At 33.1% G+C, this 20,201-nt stretch overlaps 1 protein-coding gene across 1 annotated transcript in view; it reads right to left on the reverse strand.

Moving 5' to 3' along the window:
- Positions 1–20,201, reverse strand: part of LOC137406780 (potassium voltage-gated channel unc-103-like) — a 147,569-nt gene that overhangs the window by 10,802 nt on the left and 116,566 nt on the right. The window contains exons 5-11 of the mRNA XM_068093393.1: positions 18,666–18,718; positions 8,769–8,926; positions 6,096–6,228; positions 5,087–5,225; positions 3,403–3,559; positions 1,318–1,401; positions 139–338 (exon numbers count right to left, since the gene is read on the reverse strand). Of these exons, the coding sequence (XP_067949494.1) occupies positions 139–338; positions 1,318–1,401; positions 3,403–3,559; positions 5,087–5,225; positions 6,096–6,228; positions 8,769–8,926; positions 18,666–18,718 (924 nt within the window). The remainder of the gene's footprint in view (positions 1–138; positions 339–1,317; positions 1,402–3,402; positions 3,560–5,086; positions 5,226–6,095; positions 6,229–8,768; positions 8,927–18,665; positions 18,719–20,201) is intronic.

Below are 20,201 nucleotides of genomic sequence, written 5' to 3' on the forward strand. Positions count from 1 at the left end.
CAGAAAGCTATGATAATTGCTGCCGGTACATGGGTGTGAGAGAGTATATTGGCGTTATCCAGCCCTGTTCAGAAAACCAACAAATGCATTGTCATACTTGAACTAGAATGAAAGCAAATAGGAAGAGTGTCTCCTTACGCTGTTCATATCGATTCCATTTGTATCACTCCATGAGTGAAGGAAGGCGTCATGCATTCTTTTAGAAAGTGTCTCAGGAATGGTATGGAAAGATATGAAATCTTTTATAGACCTTGTCTTCTGTTGCATCTCTTCTGATCCCTGGTACATTCTCATCATTATAGAAGAAAAGTTACCAAATATGGCTGCCGACATCAAAGCTAAAAATGAGATCCACTTGAAAAATAAATAGCGTTTTACCTTTTTTGTTTAGTTCAAAGTTGAAATTGCAAACTTTGAATATGAAAAATCGATTTGCAGCTACCTAAGAATCTTAAAACAGCAAGAAAGATTATAACCTCACAAATGTATTTGTGTAGTATTCTAGTGACTCCAGTACACTAGTAGGAAGCCTGTTCAAAAGACAGCAAGAATTTTTTATCGCTGAATCAAAGGGATTTGTGTTTTTGTGTAACAATGACAAACTATCAATTGTACTATAATAAAATAAAAAATTCATACAACATTCACAAAGTTAAACCTACAAACACATTTATGATTTTCTTATTTTAATCAGATAGTCAGCAGGCTTGTGTGTAAGAGGCTGGTTCTCAGAGACCAGATGGAGTTTTAAAACCAAATATGGTTAACAACCTGGCAGAAGGCGTCGAGCAAATACTAGTAGGTGAAAAAATGGGTGCAAAAATGTGTAAGCGTATAGGGTTTATGGGCACCAACGAACACACTCACTCACACAAATATGCACATCCACACACACAGTAACACAATGACAAAATATGATTTTTTGATATAGATTACTTTTACAATTGAGTCTTTCTACAAGGGATTCCACTTTTTGCATAAAATTTTCTACTTTACCTAGTTTCATATAAAACATGTGTTTTAATGCTTACTAACAACAAATACATGCAGTAATTGTTAGAAAGCTATACATTTTTAGCATGTTTACCTCCTCATATTTGTGTAGGAACATCTGTTTTAACATGGTTTTATTATACAAAGAAAGCTTTGGAATAAATTTACATTGTACTTGGCGATTTAACAGCGATTCATTTTTTGTAACAAGTAATTTTTAATTCTCTAGCTACAGTAAACCTGTGCATGCTGACCTATCCAGAAAAATAATGATTATATCTATAGAATAGCTTGGATTCTAAGCAGTATCTAATCAGCACTCACCTCCTATCATCATAGCAACAATGGAAAACACTTTCTCATACGGCGTGTTTGGAGCAACATTGCCAAATCCAATGCTCGTCAGGGTAGTCATAGTGAAGTACATAGCTGTGATATAGCGAGACTGTATGTCGGGTCCACTAGTTGTATCATTTGGTAGATATGGTGTACCCATTGAGTCTATGAAATAAATTATATCTATGCTTTAGCATAAACACATGGGTGTAATATAACACCTAACAAGTATTCAGCATTTACAGAAACATTGGAAAGGTTGTGCATTTATAGGCATCATCATGTCTAGCTGATGAAAACAAGGAGATGTTACAAATCTAGTGATGAATTATGAGTAATAGATGTATTTCATGAAACAAGATGAGACAAATCTAACAGTGAATTATGAGTAATAGATATATTTCATGAAACATGATGAGACAAATCTAGCAGTGGATTATGAGAAATGGATGTCTTACATGGAACAAGGTAAGACAAATCTAACAGTGGATTATCAGTAATAGATGTACTTCATGAAACAAGATGAAACAAATCTAACAGTGAATTATGACTAATAGATGTATTTCAGGAAATAAAATAAAATATCAAGTAGAAAATAAGGTCTAGGTGTAAAAGCTGAAGCTGTTCTGCTCAAGCCAATTTATAACATGACTCACTGCCTGCTGCCAATGTAACCTGTGCTGCCAATATAACCTGTGCTGCCAATATAACCTGTGCTGCCAATATAACCTGTGCTGGCAATATAACCTGTGCTGCCAATATAACCTGTGCTGGCAATATAACCTGTGCTGCCAATATAACCTGTGCTGCCAATATAACCTGTGCTAGCAATATAACCTGTGCTGCCAATATAACCTGTGCTGCCAATATAACCTGTGCTGCCAATATAACCTGTGCTGCCAATATAACCTGTGCTGCCAATATAACCTGTGCTGCCAATATAACCTGTGCTGGCAATATAACCTGTGCTGCCAATATAACCTGTGCTGCCAATATAACCTGTGCTAGCAATATAACCTGTGCTGCCAATATAACCTGTGCTGCCAATATAACCTGTGCTGCCAATATAACCTGTGCTGCCAATATAACCTGTGCTGCCAATATAACCTGTGCTGGCAATATAACCTGTGCTGGCAATATAACCTGTGCTGGCAATATAACCTGTGCTGACAATATAACCTGTGCTGCCAATATAACCTGTGCTGCCAATATAACCTGTGCTGGCAATATAACCTGTGCTGCCAATGTAACCTGTGCTGGCTATATAACCTGTGCTGCCAATATAACCTGTGCTGCCAATATAACCTGTGCTGGCAATATAACCTGTGCTGCCAATATAACCTGTGCTGCCAATATAACCTGTGCTGCCAATATAACCTGTGCTGCCAATATAACCTGTGCTGCCAATATAACCTGTGCTGCCAATATAACCTGTGCTGCCAATATAACCTGTGCTGGCAATATAACCTGTGCTGCCAATATAACCTGTGCTGGCAATATAACCTATTTACTACGAAGACTACAAAAATTAGAATTTGAAAAGAAAACAAAAAAAGAAGTAAATAATCAAACAAAGGAGTTTCAACGATGAAATACAATTTTTCTAGATTTAAATTCTTTAAAGATTAACAAATGAAAACCTCAACCTTATACCTTGAAGCAAACAGCAAGGACCGACAGGGCTATTTGACAATTAGTAAGTTGCACATGCCATGTTTAAATTATTGACCTTCACTTCTTATTAGTACTAGAGCTTTCCATACTCAGTTATCTTATTAAAAATAGACGATATCTAATTTTCCAAGCACTTACGTAATGAGTAAATAAACACTTCATACATCTATTGCTTATTAAACAAGCCGTCACGTCTATATTGATGAGAGCATCTTCATCTGGCTAATAGCGCCGTCGAGTAGACCCTTACGTTATGTAAGGGTTCTCAAGTATATTGATTTAGAGCTTGCTAATAATACCTATCGAAGGTCTTTTCTATTTACTGAAACCAACCTGCCAGGGTGTCTAACCAGCTGATGGGTTGGGGCAAGGTTTTCCGTTCAGCGTAGGCTATGATGTAGAAGATACAGGCTAACCAATGGGCAATCATAGCAAATGAGATGAGCATGAGTAGCAGAGTAGCCATAGCGTATTGGGAGTATTGGTCAGCCCTCCGCACCACCCTCAAGAGCCTTAGCAACCTCACCAGCTTCAGGGCTCCAGTTATTGTGAGGGTCTAAAAGGATAAAAACGGATATGATTGTTATCAAGGCGTTTGTCAAAGTTTCTTACTGATTAAATTGGCCACGGACCAAATCATTCAATAACAATGTTAAAAATTGTTAAAACATTTACACTAAAAGTACATTAAAACTGCTTTCTTCAAGTCGAATGATAAAAATTCAACAGACAATTTAAGCCCAAAGGTTTAAATAATATAAATAGTCCACTCAGCTTGCCCTGTTTAATAGAACAAGTTGAACAACAAGAGTTCAACTTGGCAGCATCTTAACATATTAACAGCTTCATTTAACTTTACTGCAACAGGTCTCAACTTGTTCAAACTTCTATTTTACTGTGACATCGTTTTTCATCATTTGTGATTCATTGACTTCAGAGTATGATCTCTGCTAGCAGACATTAATGTATTTTCAAGACAGTGATAGCTCCATTCTCCAGGAACTGAGGAGTTGTAACTAACTAGCCTTCTGTTTCCTTTTCTCTCTTCTCATTTTTTAAAGATTTTCGCACCTTTATGTATGACATATCCATGACTTCCCATCTGCTGCTAAACTCTCCCAGATTTGACTCTGATGAAGCAATGCTTAAAACTGCTGTGGAGTTTGTCTTTGTATTGGCTTTGTTTAGACTGCATGGGTACATTTACCAATTGATAACTTAGAGGACATTATCTGTTCAGGTAGGCGTGTATCAAACATGCATACTGTGACCAGACCATCTTAGCTGAGTCTTGGCCACTTTTGCCTCTGTGCTGGTAGTGTCAGCTTTCTCAGGTACGCTATTTGTCTAGACACGATCTTGCTACTTGGCGCTTAGAATTTTCCTAACTGTTCTGCTGGGACAAATACTTATTAAAGGTTAGTTTAACTTACATATAATTGCAGCTCTATTCAATCATATTACTGTGCATTCTAACACCTGACAGTTCTCCAAATCATTTCAATTTATTAAACAGCAGCTTGCTTACAACTAAAGACTGATTCACACTATATTGCCGTATGATGGCATTTCCCTTTCGGCGTTCATCGTTGATTATGTGAATCGTAAACCGATGGCATCGACGAAACAATGCCGATACATCGGGAAAGTTTGCAGCGGTCAACTTTTTTCACTATTTCACGAGCATCGACGATCACCTGTACAATGTAAACCCTTTTGGCGATAGTAATTCGCAGTCGATGATAGTGTAATTTATTTCCATTTATGTTAGTCGCTGAGGGACTAGTATTTGATTCAAGCATGTAAAAACCAAGGAGTTTTTTATCGCATAAAATTAAAAAGAAAAATGAGAACACTACGCCGCTGAGTATTTGGTGATGCGAAAGCAGATGGGGTTTGTGATAGTGTGAATATTGTTATCATCCACGATCACCGAAGTATTGCGGCATCAACGCCAAGATACGGCGACATAGTGTGAACCAGCCTTGAGTTGCTAACTTGGCAAAGAAACAGATTTTTGCTGTTCTGTTTTATCTTCCTTTACCTTCGCTTTATGTCTAGTGATAAACCGCTGTTGACTTACATCTGAGGTGCCAGATCCGAAGAATAGTAAGTCGAAAGGAATAGCGGCAATCGCGTCTATAACAAACCATCCCTTCATGTAATGAACTGCTATTCTTTTGGAGTTGCTTACCACTTCACCTCCAACAACGAAAGTCGTTCTATAAGCAAAGGACAGGAGTCTCTATCAGCAAAACAACAGCTAACATGCTTCTCATTTTAATTATTCAGCTTGAAAAAATTTATTGAACAGGCTTTGAGTGAATCAAACCTCATGTTTGTAAAAAATTAATGTCGGTAAAATAAATTAACCGATATCTGGTACAGTGGAAGCTTGACGCTCTACCTCCTCCTTACTCAAGAAACTCGGTGCTCAACCAAAAGATTTGAGTAGTAACTGCTTGTAAACTCAAACAGATTTTTGTTTGATAGTCGAATTAGCTGAGATAAGCTAGAGAACGTTAAGAGGAAATGAAAAAAGCTTAGTTGAACCAAACGCACTCATTCAGCCTTTATCGATCATTTGGTAAGCAGTAAGCGTCTATTCTATACAGACTATTTGCGGAGTAAAACATACACAGTTCGTTCGTGTCCAAAAGATAAAAAAATCACAATAAACAGTTTATTCATTTATCATGTACACAATCAGTTCTTTCTTGTTGCTTAGATATATATTCTTCTAATATTTTCTTTATTTCTCAGAGGCGAAAAAGGATACCATTGTTTCTTATGGAAATATGGGTTTCAGTTTTCGAACAAACCAGCGCTCAACCACTAAGACCAAACAAGCCATGGTTCCACTGTACTACTATAGAAAGTCTCTGGTGTTCTGTAACAGTTCTAATCATCAAATATGAAAAAATTTTGCCTTTATCCTACAGCCTATATCTAGAGTCATGACCTAATGACCTAACAAAAAACTGCTCCACTTCATAAATGTAATAAAATTGGAAACAGCATTAATTAGCCTGTAATCTACTGATCAATTCTCTAGCATTACTTAGTCAACTTCTAAAAATTGAATGGCACACCTGAAGGCTATGATGATATCCACTATAAACATCATGTCAACGAGGAGGTCGACAAACACAAGGGGATCTTCGATGACATAGTTTGCATTTTTCAATCTCGTTTCCGGATCATCATTCAGATTCATTCGCACATCTGTAGATAGAATGTGAATTATACTCCAGGGACTCAACTGATACATTTAAACTGCATTTACATGAGGCTACGCTATACATTGTAGGAGCTAGAGAACTGCATTATACCAAGTCTCTGTTAGGAGAGCTTGATTGCATTATATGAGCTCACACAAGTATGACATGATACCAAATGTGGGTGCTACAGCATCGTAAAGATATAACTAAAATTTGTACATCAATCCATTGTTGTGGTATGTCATGTTAAAATTTAAAAAGCTGCTAGGCCCTTTTTAATCCCTTGGTTGAAAGTAACTTCATGTTAAACAAAAATGTTTTTTTCAAACTGCCCCACAAGAATCATAAAAATTTTTATAAACCTCTTGATAGTTCTGCAAAGTTCTGCACAGAAACTTCTCGCGCTTTGTGCTGAAAAACCTTATCCAGCTGTTAAAAATTATTCTATTAAAAAAGTGTGTGATTCATTATTTAAAATCCAGAGAAAGTGGGCATACGAGGAGTAAACAAGAGGAGTAGCCATTTTAGGTATTCACAGCTTAATTTATTTTTGTAGTTTAGTTAAGATATTATAATTCTGATTGCTGAGTGTCTTAGTCTTCCACAGTTGGTGTTTAAGTTGAAGCAAAATGAGTCAGGCCCAGCAGAGTTTATAGCGAAGCTGATATTACTCAGATAGTATGTACACAACTCACTATAGTTCAGACCTGATATTACTCAGATAGTATGTACACAACTCACCATAGTTCAGACCTGATATTGCTCAGATAGTATGTACACAACTCATCATAGTTCAGACTTTATATTGTTCAGATAGTATGTACACAATTCACTATAGTTCAGACCTGATATTGCTCAGATAGTATACACACAATTCACTATAGTTCAGACCTGATATTGCTCAGATAGTATGTACACAATTCACTATAGTTCAGACCTGATATTGCTCAGATAGTATGTACACAATTCACCATAGTTCAGACTTTATATTACTCAGATAGTATACACACAATTCACTATAGTTCAGACCTGATATTACTCAGATAGTATGTACACAACTCACCATAGTTCAGACCTGATATTGCTCAGATAGTATGTACACAACTCATCATAGTTCAGACTTTATATTGCTCAGATAGTATGTACACAATTCACTATAGTTCAGACCTGATATTGCTCAGATAGTATACACACAATTCACTATAGTTCAGACCTGATATTGCTCAGATAGTATGTACACAATTCACTATAGTTCAGACCTGATATTGCTCAGATAGTATGTACACAATTCACCATAGTTCAGACTTTATATTACTCAGATAGTATACACACAATTCACTATAGTTCAGACCTGATATTACTCAGATAGTATACACACAATTCACTATAGTTCAGACCTGATATTACTCAGATAGTATACACACAACTCATCATAGTTCAGACCTGATATTACTCAGATAGTATGTACACAACTTGTAGTTCAGACATTGTCCACAGCTTTGTCTTCAATAACAGTATAGCATCTAATTTCACATCCAATTTATCAACATGTTCCCCAACAACCACCTCAACATCTTTTAACTTTTTGTATTTAGACTTTGTGTAACCTTTGTTTTATTTAATGTTAACCTTTCATAAATTATATACTTTTTATGCAAAGATTGCTTTAAAGATTTTAAATACTGAGAAAGTACAATAACTTATATTTTCTTGCTGATGGGCTCGATCATCTTTTTATTATTTTGCTCACAGCATAGTAGAGATTTTTACTGTTCACTCTATTAGTCTTATAGATAATCTTAACTCCTAGTTTATTTACTTTATGAATTTAGAAATGTGTACACAACTCTCAGTAGAAGAGTAAGCGATGATATAGAAATTCTGTTTCCATTTAATTGTAAGTAATTCAGTTACAAAAAGATCAAATAAGTTGCATAACTGTAAAATATTTTAGTGACAATGTATCCAAAATTTTGGAGTTGACCAATCACACAAAGCAATAATAAGGTTATACGTTTGATTGGCTCAAGCATGTGAACAGCCAAGCAATAGGCTTCTCTTTATGCAAGTACATGAACACAATGATAAAATAAAAAACTCGTGTCATCATGTTATGCTTAGCTCCAGCTCTATCACTTTTTGCATCAGGTTGGGGGACCATAGATTTTAACACCCAGCGTTGCTTGTAAATAGACCAAACATAAGGTAAAATAGTGATTGATTTGAATGGAATTAAAAAGGTTACTAATACATGTATATGTCAAGACAAATCAAATAGAATTGTTTTATAAAGGCATAAATCTATTTTGATTGTTTTACCATATTTTGTGTAGATAACCAGGAAATTTCTTAAAAATTTCGTTTTTTTCGAACGTTAAAAAAAATTGAAATCTCTGTATGATACGAGTAAATAATATATGTACATCAGGCTCATAACTTAAGTAAAATTACATACGCAGAAGCCAAAGTTTATGTACCTGTTTTCTAAAAACAGAAACAAAGTTTATATACCATTTTATGAAAATAGAACTAATTCTTATGTACCTGTTTCCTGCACGAGGAAGGCGACGATGTAAGGGGTGAAGACAGCTGTGTAGAGAACCAGCAGCAGTACGACCCAGTCCCAGACTGCCTTGAATGGACTGTAGTGTAGCACCGTGCACTTTGGAACTGGACGCTGTCTGTCTTCAAACTCTATTGGCCTGGTAGAAGATAATATATTCTTATAATGCTGCGCTGAAACGGTAAACCCTCGAAATAACAAAGTCGGATTCCGACGAGCTCTCATAACCATACTTTCCTAGTTTTAACCCAAATACGTCGCTTTTAACAGCGGGTTTGCGATAAACTGGCAAGTTGGATGTAGCAAACTGTTATACCGTAATCCGTCTGCTGCCAGTTTGTGTAACGAGAGTGTGTGCATGCAATGATATATCTGCTCAGTGTGTACACAATCGACTATTTGGAAGGCTTTGATTTGAATGAAAAGCTGCGGTAGTTTTAATATCCGCAGAGAATTGAATAATCTATACATAGTAATGAGACAAAGTGGCGTGTGACAAATGTTGCGGGTGATTACAAGGATATTATGCGTAGACAATGTGTGTGGCCTAAGCTAGATACAGCTCTTTTCAAACATGAAAATTTAAGAGTTTGAGAAATTTTGGCCTTTAAAAGGCAAGTTTTTTTTATAATAATTATGATAGCCAAACAAGAAGCATGAAAATTTAAATGAGTTTGAGAATTTTGTGGCCTTTAAAAGGCAAGTTTTTTTATAATGTTTATGATAACTAAACAAGAAGCAAAATGGCTATAGCAGCAGGTTTCAGTATGACAAGCGTGTAATATTCACAGTTTAAATTCATTAGTTAGCTGCTGGTGAGGTCAGTTTTTATTCATTCAAGTTTTCATGTACATCTTCAAATAGGAAAACAAGCCATTTTAATTTCTATTTAAGAGATTATTCATTTTTTCTAAAAACAAAATATAAACTAAATAGAAATTATTAAAATAGAGGTTGAAAATGTTTGCTCAACAGTAGCATGATATTTACCAGAAACCTGTTCACTGATTAGATTTCAGAGCAAAACCTGAGCAATATTAATGAGCAAAGAAAAGAATACAGAGTGAAAGTCATGTTTAAAAAAATTAAGGACAAGCGGAGAAATATTTATCAAAATTCAACAGTTTTAAATTAATTTTTTGAAGAAATACAACGTAAACATATCTTTAAGAAAAATTTGTTTAATTTTTAGCCGGCACTTTAAGAAAATAAATAATTGACATAATATCACTACTGAACTATAGATGAGAACAGTTGAAGATAAATCCAAAATGAACAATGAACTAAATAAACAAAGATCTAATCATTTTTAATAATGGCCAATGAATGAATAGCAAATGAATGAATAGCCAATGAATAAACAGCCAATGAATGAACAGCCAATCAAAATCAAATGCTGGCTTCAAGTGAAACTGTCTAAAAATAATTAAGTTGTTCTGGATTTTGCTAGTGTCTGTATAGGGTGGAACATTTAGTGGACAAAGACTGTTTGTTATTGTGAAAGACACAGCAGTTTTGTTACCTTTTTTTACAATTATAACAAAAACTGGGAGACTATTGAATACCTTATTAGCCTACATGTAGGATTACTGCAATTAGTTAAATAAAATTTAATTTAAAAAAAGTTTCTTCAAATTTCACACTTGCTATTTACTACTTGCTGTTGTCTGTGTGAGGTCTGTCAACAAGAATGTAACATTCTCACAAATAAATCACTTTAGAATGTATATAGCAATGACTTGCGATGAGAATTGACCATATGATTCTTGTGCTGCCACTCGACAAAGTTAAACAAGTGGCAGCATATCCGCACGCTTATAAAAGATGGTGAAGCTCTATATCAAATATATAAAATTTTTGCTTTCATGAAGAAAATGTTTATTTGCACAACTGCCTGTAATCTACTATTCATAAAAATACTTCATAAAAACTAATAAGAGAAAGGTGTGTGGCTACAGTTACTAGCCAATTAGGAAGGTCGATCGATTGCTAAGAAATTGTGTTAAGTACAAATACAGAATGTCTAAAACTAAGCGTAAAAAGCAGAATGACAGCATTGTATAATATATATATAACAACATTGTATAATATATGTAAAATAGCGCTGTATAATATATGTATAGTAGCACTGTATAATTTATATACAGCATTGTATAATATATATATATGGAAGCACTGTATAATATATATATGGTAGCACTGTAGAATATACACGGCAGCACTGTATAATATATATAAGACAACACTGTATAATATATATATGACAGCAGTGTATAATATATATATACAGTCAAACATGGATAACTCGTCCACGGATAGCTCGAACACATGGTTAATTCGAACATTTCCTTTGGTCCGTTCCCACGTAATGATAAATTGCTATAGATAACTCGAACTCAACACTGTTAATTCGAACTGTTTTTTTGCCCAACAGCTACCGAAATGGTTGTTTTCGCTTTAGAAAATCACTTTATTCAAAGCCATAAAGGTAAACTTCATCTTTTCGTAATTCATAAGCGTCGTTATTACCACATTCGGCAAAATATTTTTGTCAACGACTTTTCTAAAAGTTTGGTGAAATTTGATTTATACTGCGATACGATGAATAGCACTGGCTAGCCGGGTCACGCGTGCAAGAATTTTCGCCACGCACATACAAAACAAAAATCGCATGTTGTTTTGTATGTGCGTGGCAAAAATCCTTGAGTGCGTGACTCGGCTAGCCCGTAATAGTTTTCCGACGTTGATTCCGTGTTGAATCAACGTCGGAATGTTGAATGTTTAAAACGTCTTAAAAAATGTTGTAATTAAACGTATACGTTGTCTGAGCTACAAAAAACTATTCATCGTTTGACCTAAACACAGAATACGTGTGTACATTCAATAAGTATCTATTAAAAAAGCGTGAGTGATATAGAATGTACCGTAACCTTGTAAAACTTCTAATTGAACTGCCTCGGAGTGTTGCTCTTAACGAATCCCAGGTAAAGTAAGGTAATCTGCATAAACTTCAAGAAAAAACGGCAAAATTGATCGTGGGTAAAACCCCAAAAGAAAAAAATGTCTTTTCTTTGGAGCATTTCAACAACGATCAAGTTTTGCCAATGTCAATCTGAAAAACGTCCTAGCAATAACATCACCTCAAACAACAAACCAATCTCAAGTGATAGAAAAATCTCTATACTTTTTCATGAAAACGTTTTAAACTTTACATTAGAAGCATTTAATTTGGAACAAGCCATTTGTGCTTTTGATTTATATTATAGTTTGTATATGTACATGTATCTACTAATAAATAAGTAAATATATGGACTTGTGACAGTGCTCTGATAACTTGAATGCTCTGATAATTCGAACACTTTTGCTCGGTCCCTTGAAGTTTGAGTTATCCATGTTTGACTGTATATATATATATATATATGACAACACTGTTTAATATACATGGTAGCACTGTATAATATATACGGCAACACAGTATAATATATACGGCAGCACTGTATAATATATATAGGACAACACTGTATATTATATATATGACAGCAGTGTATAATATATATATATATATATATATATGACAACACTGTTTAATATACATGGTAGCACTGTATAATATATACGGCAGCACTGTATAATATATATATATGGCAGCACTGTATTATACATATATATATAAAGTAAACAGTTATATATATAATATAACTTTTATATATATATATATATATAAAAGTGATATTTATACACATTAGTAAGAAGAGTGCTCAAACTTGTAGTTTTTTAGTACACATAGTTTTATATATATATATATACATGTATGACAGCACTGTATAATATATACATGTATGACAGCACTGTATAATATATACATGACAACATTGTATAACATATTTGGACAACACTGTATAATATATTTGGAAACAATGTATAATATATACGGCAGCACTGCATAATATAAATATGACAGCACTGTATAATGTATTTGGACAACACTTTATAATATATTTGGAAACAATGTATAATATGTATACGACAGCACTGTATAATATATATATATATGACAAAACTGTATAATATATACGGCAGCTCTGTATAATATATATAGGACAACACTGTATAATATATATGACAGCAATATATATATATGACAGCAATATATATATATGACAGCAATATATATATATATATATGACAGCAATATATATATATATGACAGCAATATATATATATGACAGCAATATATATATATGACAGCAATATATATATATATATATATATATATATATATATATGACAACACTGTTTAATATACACGGTAGCACTGTATCATATATATGACAGCACTGTATAATATATACAGCAGCACTGTATAATATCTATATGACAGCACTGTATAATATATATATATGGCCGCACTGTATAATATATACGGCAGCACTGTATAATATCTGCATGACAACACTGTATAATATATATATGGCAGCACTGTAGAATATATATGACAGCACTGTATAATATATGTATGACAACACTGTATAATATATATATACGACAGCAAAGTATAATATATATGACAGCACTGTATAATATATATATGACAACACTGTATAATATATATATATATATATATATATATATATATATATATATATATATATATATACGACAGCACTGTATAATATATAAGTATAAGAGACCTAGAGATCATTTAGAATCTAACATAATTTTGGTGATGAAAAGCTGCCTTGCCATGAAGAAAAACATAATAATATTTCATGCTAGTTTTAACCCAACTCAGCCAATCATCAGTTTCTTGGTCAAACTAAATGACTAGCCATGAGCATTTGCCTTGCTGTCAGGCAGATATCGTGAGAGCTTTTCTGATAGAGAGAATATTGATCTGCTGACTCAAGTGCTGATCTAATATGGGATTAACAGTTTTTAAAGGGTACTCAGAGTAATAAGTTTTAATCAATAAGATTGGGTCGAAGCCTCTTTATGGCTAATAGAGGAACTTAATTATAGACAGCAACTTATGAGATACTTGGCAGCGAAATGTGTCAGATAGCTGCCTCAATTGAGAGAGATGTCAAATATAAGGAACTGACTCTTGATATCACGCTGCCAGTGTGTTTCATCAGCGATTTAGCCTTCTAGCTCTTTTTTATTATAAAAATAAATGTTTTTTATGATCATTACTGCTAATAAACATTTGATATTTACCATAGATTTCAGGTTTAGATATATTTTATCGAATATCTTAGGTGGCCAAAAAAACTTAAGATATCTCAGGATTTAATAGTTGTTTGGCTCATGAACCTTATAGCCACAAGATATTAACATAAATGAAAAAATTTATAGGCTTTCAGATATCATGGCTAAACTATGTTTTAATTATTAGGATTCAAAAGTATTTTGGTTATCAAATATTATTTTGACTCGAGTATAGAACAATCAGCTAAAAGATTTAGTATAAGGAGTTGCATGAGGCTTTAGCAAATATTTAGCCATTTCAAGTATAACATTTAACAAAAGCTAAATAACAATTTTATGAACTTTTTTTATCAATGCTTAAGAGAAATCACAGGTAAAGTATAACTCGAGTTGGCTACTAATACCAACAGTTAATTAACATCAGGGTTATATCAACCCTTAGCAGGCTATCGATACTGAAACAGAAGGAAAAAAGGTTTGATTTCAAACAATTGGTTTTTTGTCTTCATTTTTTTTGTGAATTATGGATCTCGGGTAAAGAAACCTTTAAAACTAGTTTTTCATTTCAGCACAGTTAAATTACCAAAATTATACAGCTGATGTCGAGAGTTGCTGCTCTTTGCACGACATGAGCAGACAACTCTAGTTGTATAGCAAAAGCTTATACTTGCTGTAAATACGGTAACGCCAAGAGGCAGGCCTAATTGCCATGGTAACAAAATATTCGATTTAGATGTATATTGAGAACTCTTAAACAAAACTACTCTTTTAACAACACAGCATGCTGACTCCATGCTGACTTCATGCTGACTCAACCAGGTCATTGTACAAATAGTAATTCTTTGAGCATTCTAAATTATTTTCACACTCACCAAACATTTGTAAGAGTTGCTCAATATAATTTTTATAATAATATTTTGCTAAACTATGAAGTACACTTATGAAAACGCTGGGTCATCTGCTTAAAATACTTCACGAAAACGATTGCAAAGTATTTGCTGAAGAACTAGCAGGCAGCGTGAGGTCAAATGCGCGACTTGAAAGATTCCCATCATTCTCCGACTTGAAAATATAGAAACAAATAACAAATCATGCATCTCTTTGCATTTTGTATCATGGAACTTGCCAATATTTACTACATTTTTTTACTGGTTTTCATGTTGTTTAAAACAAAAACATGTTAAAAGAGCTAATTTGCGTTCTACAACCTGCATCACCTGTCAGTGTGCTTCTCAAGGCTCAAAGTCAAACCATCTAAAAAATAAACTATTGAAGTTAAAAATAAAAACAGCAATTTTATAAACAAATCAATAGTCTGCTTAAAAAATGAATCTTAATGCTAAACATAAGCAAGTTTCTATCCAACATTGTTTAGTTTACTCCATGATGATTCTTCAGGTATATTTCGACATGACACTTTTAACGATGTTGAAAAACTCTCCTAGTGATGATGCTAAAGCGGTACTCAATTATATCAATAATTGCCAAAAATGCTCTACTTAATGCTCGGAAAGTCATAAATCACTAATGACAGCTGGTCAGTGTATATCCTAATAACTTATTATGATGTACACCAACCAGCCATTTACACACTTTACATGTAATAATAATAATAATGATGTGATAATAATGTAATAATTAACATAATTCAAGATTTATTGTACTTATTATGAGTACAGCAAATCTTGACTTAAAATCATCTCTATTTGTAAATTTTGCCAACGTGTTATAAGGTTTGAGCGGACATCCACGCATGTCTCTATATATGTAAGTGTTTGTCTTTTTGTCTTTTTGTTAAACCCTGTGTCCAATTGTAGCAATTAAAATCTAGCAATGAAAAATTTGTGTGGCACTGGATTTGATAAGCTCACAAAATACAATGCATTCATTGGTCAAATAGTCATTACCTTGGTTAAGATACTCATGGTTGAAGCACTTGCTTGAGGTTAATAACTAGTACTGTTCCCTGTTATGCATAACGATTGTTAAGCTGGCTCAAAACTCAAGTATTGTTTTAGTAAAGATTTTAGTAAAGATCTAGCTTTTTAGGTAACTTACTCAAATTCATTAGGTATTGATCTTATTACCCTTGCAACGTCGGGAATTCATTTGGTGTATATAATCACTTAAACATGTTGTCCAAAAATTATTGGAACGTTTCAGTTTTGTTAGAAAAGGTGTAAACACCTGATAAGAATAAAAAATGAAGTATGAATCTGATAGATTAATATTGATTAAGTTAATTTAAGATTTATCTGGCCAAGTTAGAGAGGAAACTCTATTGCATTACTTACTATACAGCTTATATGTATATATTATTTTATTGGCAATAGTTTCAATTCAAATAGGAATGCTTTTCAAATTATTTCATTCAACAATGGTTAAACAAAAAAGGCAACAGAGATAAAACTGTTAAAACTGTCAGAACTGTTAGCCACTAAAATCAAATAAATGAGATAAGTACTGAGCTGACACATGACCAAACCTACCCTTCCATTCACCTGATCATGAGGTAACTAACAATACAAGTCTTTAACTAATTATCACTTTATTAATTTAGTTTATACGTACTATTATATTATTTCATTTATTATTTAGTTTGATATTATACTCATGTTTGAAAGCTACATGTAGTTATCTAAAATAATTGTCATTTTACATGTTTTAATTTTTGAGCCAATTAAACAGAATACAATGTATATGTATAAAAATATTTGCTTCAACATATGATAGTTTTGACATATGAAGCAAAAATCGGAATGAATTACCTAACTTTTTATGTTGAGGTTGGATTGTAGATGATTTTACTAGAAAAAAAGAATATTCTGTATTTACAAAAAACTGATAATTCCTTTGTAGGAAGTTACAAAGACACAGAGCCTTTAGTAGGTCAACAGCAAATAATGTAGAAATATCTAAAAACACCCTAATGTTATGTAATCAATGGTTTGCTGTCTCAACACAACACTCCAAATAGCTAAACCATCAGGGTAACATTTATAAAACAAATTTTGTGTATTTTCATAAAAATCATAACTGGTTTGTATGAAGTTGCGGAAACACCACTTTTGTTAGGTTGATAGCCAATAAAGTAGAAATGTTTAAAAATGCCCTAGTGCTATATAATCGATAATTTTAAGGTCATTATGAATAAATCTTCAATGTAAGCATGCGTGTGATTTTTCAAAAGCCCTTGAAAGTGTTATAGGTATTCAAATGTCATATTAAACCTACTCATAATACTGACAGCTAATTATCTACCGGTAATAAACTATGCAATTATAGCTGTGATACAGTATTGATAGCCCATTTCCTGCTTCTAATCTCTGCTTCATTAACTTCAGATGTTCGCCAATAACTTCATAATGACATCAATGAATCGTAAAAAAAACATAATCATACAGTAAATGCGTTACTGTTTTAATCACCAAATAAAAAAATACAGCAAATACTATAACAAAAGCTGATAGTACAACTTGAAGTAGAAATAGCCTGAGTGTGACAATCTATTGATTAGACATAGACCTATATACTATACTATATATTAACTATACTATATAACTATAGTATAGTTAGTAGGTCTATGTGATTAGAGGTCTGCTAGGTTGCTAGACAAACCTCACTGTAACAAGGCTAAATAATGTTTACTACGCCGAAAGTTTTTTTCTTCTTGCAATGGGAGTACCAGAAAAGCAGTATAAAACCCTTTGAGTTGGGTAAAATGGTATTAAATAAGTTGTCGAGTGCTCCATTCGGCCAAACATGAACTGTTTCATAAACTGAAAATGCTATGCAAAAGAAATTTTTTACAAGACAATTCCCTAAGCGGTTTTACAATCTCATATCATCGCAATAGATAGTTAGCATGCAAATTATGAACAGGAAATGCAATTGCACCGACATTGTATAATAATTCTCAAGTGATATATTTGTTACTAGCAGCAAGACTGGTGATACCAGGTGCTCTTTCAATATCAATCAGATAACCTGAAGGTGGGTGGTTAAGATGATGGTTCTCAGGTACCGAAAAACGTGAAACACATACATGTAAAGTTTGGATGAAATCAACCAAAAATATGGAAACGCGCAGCATGATCGCAGACTAACAGACAGACAATGACAAAGTGTGATTTATTAATATTGATGAACTTGACTGATTTGCCAAAATACTTATGCAAGAAAAGCACTGTAGCCTATTGTTTTAGCTATTGCACTACAATTTTCATATTTATAATTGTAAATGGTATATAGACACTTTTGTTTTAAATTTTGCAAGTTAATAACATGCTTTCACTCTAAAAGCAAAACAGTTTTTGTTTCCATTGGCTCTTACATGGTGCATAGCGATAGCGAACATCAAAATTACAAACCTACCTCCAACAAGCAATTTTCACCAGCCTTGGAAGCACTTTTTTTTCAAAAAGTCACAATTTCAAATTGTACACTGTTTACCAGCCTCAGCTATAATAGTATTGGATATTGTAAGTAGATAAAAATAGGGCAAGGCTTGTATGACAGTTGTGAGCATTCCCTTGTGAATTCACTCAAATAATATTGGCAGCAAGTGCAGAGAGAAACAGCTGACAAAGCCTGGGGCAACCGTAAGTAGGGGTTTCATTTGATTAGCTCCACAAAAGGACAGCTATAAATAAGGTCAACATTCAACTCACTGGCCCGCAGATATGTCACTAGCGGCAGCGGAGTCCTCTGAATATGGTGAATTCTACAAATTCAAAAAACATTTACAATAAACAACATACCTTAGGATAATATTTAGCCTGGCCAGCCCATAGAAATTCGGCTAACATGAGTAAGCCAGCAACAACTTGTTTTAAAAATTTACCAGCTGTGTTATTGAGTTGTTCGGAACATGATTTCTTGCTTAGCTTTAACATACAACAAACAGAGCATTGAAACATAAATGAGCATTTTTGAAAAAATGGCTGTTTCGTAAAAAAACATTTAACTTCAATCGTAATATATATGGTAGTAATGAATAGAGAAGAAATACTATTCTTAATATTAAATCTCCTTCCAAGTAAACATACATAAAAATTTATTTTACCCACTCTAGTCGTTCAATAAAAGCTCTTTTATTAAAGAGCGCAGTACAGTGACAATGAATGACAAAAAATTGTCTCATGTCTTGGGTTAATAAAAAGAGATGCTATGCACAAGTACATGTACTTAGAGTGCAAGTGCTAGCAAGCACCTGAGCACACATGCCACTGAGACCTGTGTAACACATGCCATAATGCCGAGTAGTATACATGGCTACACTCATTAATAAAAATAAATGTTTAATGATTTTGAATGTGACAAAGTGTGGGTATTAAAAGGCAGAAACTCAATAAAACAGACAGCTAGAAATAACAGAAAGGCTTTCTAAAAGCCATTGAATTATACCAGAGCCAATTAGAGAGAGAGAGAGAAAGTTCCATTAGCTTGATCGACAATTATTATTTAACTTGCCGATCATAAAAGTTAAAGTCCTTATGATCGACAACATTTTATTGTATTGCTAATAACAATCATGAGGAGACAATTAGCTTATAGACAATTGACTAAAATCTAAATTAATATACTTAATATCTTACAAAGAAGGTCGTGAACTTCCTAGAACCGTGAAAGATATGAAGCAAAGACAGAGAATCGTTAAGTTCTAGCTGACATAGTATAAATATAGCCAATATATGACCATGTATAGCATGTGAGAGGTAATATACATGTAGCATATATTTGTCATAATATAGCATATATGTGCTGTAATATAGCATATATGTGCTTTAATATTGCATACATGTGTTGTAATATAACATATATGTGTTGTAATATAGCATATATATGTTGTAATATAGCATATATGTGTTGTAATATAACATATATGTGTTGTAATATAGCATATATGTATTGTAATATAGCATATGAGAGGAAATATAGCATATATGTGCTGTAATATAGCATATATGTGCTTTAATATAGCATATATGTGTTGTAATATAGCATATATGTGTTGTAATATAGCATATATGTGTTGTAATATAGCATATATACAGGATAATATATCATACCTATAAGGTGACATATATATATATATATATATATATATATATATATATATATATATATATATATATATATAGAACTATATTTCCCAACTAGGAGGCTTCTATCAATATATAATCCATGTTAGGAGGCTCTGAAAA

The sequence above is a fragment of the Watersipora subatra genome, chromosome 10 (genome assembly GCF_963576615.1).
Source record: "Watersipora subatra chromosome 10, tzWatSuba1.1, whole genome shotgun sequence".
Taxonomy (NCBI): domain Eukaryota; kingdom Metazoa; phylum Bryozoa; class Gymnolaemata; order Cheilostomatida; family Watersiporidae; genus Watersipora; species Watersipora subatra.